At 46.6% G+C, this 5,373-nt stretch overlaps 3 protein-coding genes across 3 annotated transcripts; 2 read left to right on the top strand and 1 right to left on the bottom strand.

Annotated features, from left to right (window-relative positions):
- Positions 1-345: 345 nt before the first annotated feature.
- On the top strand, positions 346-510 carry H257_18879 (hypothetical protein; the record flags this gene model as incomplete). Its single annotated transcript, XM_009848010.1, has 1 exon — positions 346-510. A coding segment is annotated over one exon (165 nt), but the record flags the coding sequence as incomplete, so codon positions are not given.
- Positions 511-926: 416 nt separating this feature from the next.
- On the top strand, positions 927-1,613 carry H257_18878 (hypothetical protein; the record flags this gene model as incomplete). The annotated part of the gene is made up of 3 exons (XM_009848009.1): positions 927-977; positions 1,332-1,533; positions 1,591-1,613. The coding sequence occupies 3 exons, from the start codon at positions 927-929 to the stop codon at positions 1,611-1,613; spliced, it is 276 nt and encodes a 91-aa protein (XP_009846311.1).
- A 642-nt stretch (positions 1,614-2,255) lies between these two features.
- On the bottom strand, positions 2,256-3,318 carry H257_18877 (hypothetical protein; the record flags this gene model as incomplete). Its single annotated transcript, XM_009848008.1, has 3 exons — positions 2,256-2,398; positions 2,479-2,567; positions 3,008-3,318. 3 exons carry the CDS (start codon positions 3,316-3,318, stop codon positions 2,256-2,258), a joined length of 543 nt encoding a protein of 180 aa, XP_009846310.1.
- Between the last annotated feature and the right edge of the window lie 2,055 nt (positions 3,319-5,373).

Raw genomic sequence — 5,373 nt, 5'->3', positions numbered from 1 at the left:
CCGTGGAGGAAGCTTTTTGAGCCTGTTCCGACTAAAACATGGAATGGAGCATAGCCTATCAAAATACGTTCCACATCATTCTTGAACCAAATTTATGAGCCGACCTAACCAGGGTCATTCTAGTGGCGGACAGGGTAAGTAGGTTATGATTGGTCAAAGTAAGAAACACTAGTATCCAATCAGTATCAATTCCTACTTCGCTTTCAAATGGACGAGGGGACTGTCTTGTGTGCCGCAGTACTCACCTCCGTGACAGCAGTTCTTACCTCCATGGATGGCCGCAGCTACCGTGCACCCATAGACAACAACTATGTTGTGCCGAGTAACACGTGGTTGCTTGTAAAGTCCACACCCTCGCTCAATGCATGGTTCTTGCGTCACCTGCGATGTTCTCGCTTCACCTACCTTCGCATTGTGGAACATGTTCAAACAGCGTGGCAACGGATTCACCCTGCGCTCCACCAACTCTCGGGTCAGCGCAAGGCTCGCCACAGGGCCAAACGCAGCTAAGCACTGTTTGTTCCCTTAGAGGCCTTTGACGATGGCATCACCCAAGGCTTACATGCTCATGGCATTCAAACTTGTTTCGTGGTTTGCAGCATTGACCCGCAAGGGATTGCGCGGGTCAATTTCATTTGAAATGTTCCTTGTAGTGAGATATTCGCAGCATGTCTTTGCATCTTTCCAACGACACCACGCCATAAGCTCTCGATAATTAAAGCGGCGCTCGGGGGATTGGAACACACGTTAAGAGATTGTTCCGACCAACTCGATAAGAATGACTACGAATAGACCAAATAATTCACACCATTCGCTATATCGTTCACGTCCACCAGTAATAACAATATTCCGTCTTATTGGTCAAAATTGCACCTAATCATACCACAGATAATGAACCGTGAACCTGCTCCTTCGTGATTACCATCATGATTCCGAAGCCAACGGTAAAGATGACCAAAGCGCAGCTCGTCGAGCAAGTACAGCTCCTGCAACATCACCTACGGCGTACCTCATCTCAAGTGGATGGAGCCATCAATTCCCCTTCGCAGGGAACGACTACGATTGGTTCGTCGATGGCGTCAACAATACAGACCACACAAGCGAGTCCCCAGTCACGAACACCCAGGCCATGATAACGGCACTTCTGGAACTGTGAATCACTTCTTTTCGAGCGGCATTCTATGCTGATCTGTCCAGCAAGCAACTTCATGTGCTCTGGGAGAAGTTGGCTCTACGATTCAACATTGTCATTGAACAACCACGCAGGGTACGACAAATACCGTACAATATATCATAATATTTAAGTGCCACTATCTCCAGACTCTCTGAAGAACAAGCTACGAAAGTTACGGACGGAGTTTGTGGCAATCCAGCGTAGCTTGACAGCAACCGGTAACGACGAGCAGGCGACCCCTGCGAAGCCAGGCTACTACGCGGACATTTTGGTTGTGTTCGCGGACCTACATGGGCTTGGGGACATTGAGTTTGGCATGGAGCGTGCTGCAAATGCGAGCCTCAGTGAAGATAATCAAGGTATGGATACTCGTGTGATCGGTGAGTCCGTTTCAACGAGCTCCGTGTGTGTGTCAGCCTTCCGCCAAGCGGAAGGCTGAGATCGACATGGAGATTCAACGCCAACGTCAAGTCCGGGGGAAGAAACAACAGCCTGGTCTTGCGGTAGGTCTCAGCAAACTTGGACAAGCACTTGCAAGCGAGCTCATTGAGGATGCCAAGCTGAAGAGTTCACATAACTCTGGGGTAGACATGGCAAACCAAATGGCTAAGATGATTGATCTTATGCAGGAAACCAAAGCTAGTATTGACAAAACCAATTAAGTCAACGACAAGATGCTCCAGTTCCTCCAGAGTTGATTCTAAGTAATACATCAATTTATGATTTGAGTTAAAATTTGGAGAATTTGAGTTGGTGTATTGTAGACTTCAACCTTGATTAGTAGTTTGATGCGAACGATATGTAATACAGTAGTACCTGAATTAAGCATAAGTATATATTAAAATTACTGTCCGTAGATGTAAGGGGACACAATGATACGGGGATACGGAGGGATACGGCGATACGGCGACACGGATGGATATGGGGAGGATACTGCGATACGGCGATACCGAGGAATATGGGGGAGGTACGGCGATACGGCGATATGGCGATACGGCGACACTGAGGGAACGGGGAGATAAGGGGATATGGAATGTTCATGAATAAAGTACACATATTTGTGTACATATATTAATACAATTTATACATCAACATGCTGGCTTAAGTACAACTTGATCAAATCCCGGGCGCGTTTAGCAGATACACCATCGACTTGGTTGAGCTCGTCGTCAAACACGGTGTCACCCCCAATGTGCATCCACTCGGGGAAGGTCTCGGGTTCACCTGGACCCGGTCCTCACCATTATATTCAATGAACCAGTTATGAAGTACCAAAGTAACTTCAATCATCCGGGCCATGTCACTTGGTCGATGTTGGAGTAATTCGGTTTGGAACACCCGAAATTTGTTCTTCCAGAGTCCAAATGCCCGCACCACGACCATGCGACTGCGACTGTGTATAGTGTTATAGTGAGCTTCTTCTTGGGGCATATCGGCGTAAATTGTGTAAGGAGTCATGAGGTGTGAATAGAGCTTGTAACCAGCATCACCCAGGAAGCAACCACCCGCGGGGACTCGACGGTGGCATGATTATCCAAACGCCGGGTGATTAAAAAGGGCTTTGTCGTTTTGACTCCCCGAGCGCAATGAGTACGAAATGAACTTCATCCGATGATCCACGACAGCCTGCGTATTGAACACTGTAAAACCCTTGTGAAGGCTTCGAATCGTTTGACTGAAATCAAACTGCCGTCGACTGCACCGTACGCATTCGGAAACCCATGCCGTTCGAACCCTTGCCTGATCAGTTCCCATTGATCGCCCGACGTAGGTAATGCAATGGTCTCCAACACGAAACAAAGTTGCACGACACCATGCACTTGATTACAGTACTCGTAAGCTCGCGTCTTTGAGATACCGAACAAGGCTGCAGTTGACTCGTAGCCGTCAGAGTGTGTCAGGTAGTGGAGTGTGCACGCCACACGATCATCAATTCCAAACTGTTTGAGTTGGTGGAGCGCAGGGTGAATCCGTTGCCACGCTGTTTGAACATGTTCCACAATGCGAAGGTAGGTGAAGCGAGAACATCGCAGGTGACGCAAGAACCATGCATTGAGCGAGGGTGTGGACTTTACAAGCAACCACGTGTTACTCGGCACAACATAGTTGTTGTCTATGGGTGCACGGTAGCTGCGGCCATCCATGGAGGTAAGAACTGCTGTCACGGAGGTGAGTACTGCGGCACACAAGACAGTCCCCTCGTCCATTTGAAAGCGAAGTAGGAATTGATACTGATTGGCTACTAGTGTTTCTTACTTTGACCAATCATAACCTACTTACCCTGTCCGCCACTAGAATGACCCTGGTTAGGTCGGCTCATAAATTTGGTTCAAGAATGATGTGGAACGTATTTTGATAGGCTATGCTCCATTCCATGTTTTAGTCGGAACAGGCTCAAAAAGCTTCCTCCACGGTGCATGCTATGCAGCGTAATTCCTACAGTTTCCGATCAATGCAAAATTAATAAAGATGAAATAATTATACAACAAATAAATAGTCATTACAAAATCAAATACAAATTGCATATTAATATGAACAAGACAAATTCACCTATTGGTAGCTCGGAGTTCTTCCGAACAGCATCTTTCAAGTACAATCGTACTTGATTTTGATCGAGTGTCTTGAACCAGTTCACACCATTTTACTACATCGTGTGGGCAGGGAACACGAAGGACTTAGACGCCAGGTTGGGGCTTGTACGCTCGACGACATTAACATAGTCGGAAAACAAGTCACACACGCGGAGGCAGGGAAATTCCTTTTCGTCCACCAAATGATAGATAATCACTTTGAACACTGGCCTTCTTGTGCCATCTCAATCGATTAGATACATACTGACTCTCCCCGTCGTGCATCAAAGAAATGTCATCCCAAGTAAGGTTAAGCATTTCACTAATACGAAAATATCCAAGATCACTTGCAGAAAACAAAAATCTATACAATGCACCCAAAAAGAGGTGGGAGGTAGAAAACGAATTTACCAGGCACGAGAGCTCATGCATCGACAGTGGGTGGGCCTTGTTCTCGTCGTCAATGTTGTTTTTTGTTGTTGTTGTACTTTTGCAGGCCGACGACATATTGCTTTGATTCGACATCACGAGCAGGGTTGGGGATGACCTTGAGGTCGTGGAAGAAGGCCACGAGGGCTGTCTTCGCCGAATCGACTGTACGGGCCGCATTCCCTGACTGTACAGATGATGGAAAAAGTCTGTGCACTCGGCGTCGCCGCCTCTGGCTCGACCCCTGGGAGCTGTTTGCAGTATTCAGCAAACTGTTTCTGGTACGTTCGATACGTGCGAAGGGTGGACTTGGATCTGAAGGATCCTTGGATCGTGGCCTTGGACGGTACTGCGGAGGCGCTTATGTTGCTGAATGAGGATATTGTTCACTCAAATATGTAACGACAGTATATTTTTAGCCAATCGAATCTATATCCGGCCTCTCACGACCAATCGGTGGCTGTACATGTTTAATGTACAAGGTATGTTCTTTACCGACTAATGTATCGTCCAATCACCGATCGAAATTCAATAATCTTGTCGTTCAGCCAATCCCAACACATTAAATGTTGGGCTCTCCAATAAAGTAATCCCAATCCTCTTTCAATTTGTCGATTCCCAGGAGGCTGCGGGAAACGGTTAAAATTTACATACCTTGCACTTTCTGGTATGTCAAATGGTCAATTGCAATAGGGAGAGTTAATACATAAATCATCTTGCTTTTCAAATTTTGCTTTTCAACACGAAAAGCAAAAGCAACTTGAACCTGTGAACAAGCCAATCAAATAATTAATAGAAACAACCAATCAGTCCAGTGGAAAGTACTGGAGCAAGTCAGTTTTTAGAAGCGAGCATGGAGAAGGCGAAGCGAGAAGCAACGATAAAGTCGGAGCGTTTGGCAATGCTTGTATTTCTCCGTATACCAGAGAACTTTGTTCGACAGGGCAAGCGAACAAGAGCAAGACAAATGAAAGGAGGGCAGAAACTGACACGAGCACACGGCCTTCAAAGAGTAGCGGAGTACGTCAACGAGGTTGCTCGTGACAGTGCGCGGCCATGGTCAGCTCAGCACGCAAAATCGAGGTATAGAATCCGTATATATATTCATAATCATTAAAACTATCAATCGACAAGTAGATATGACGCATATGTTGCATCGTACCGACGAGCTCTCAAATGGTCTGGGCCAAGCAACAGCGG

Source organism: Aphanomyces astaci (assembly GCF_000520075.1).
Source record: "Aphanomyces astaci strain APO3 unplaced genomic scaffold supercont1.251, whole genome shotgun sequence".
NCBI classification, from domain to species: Eukaryota; Oomycota; class Saprolegniomycetes; order Saprolegniales; family Verrucalvaceae; genus Aphanomyces; species Aphanomyces astaci.
Note: the sequence above shows the minus strand (reverse complement) of the source record. Positions and strands in the feature narration are given on the sequence as shown.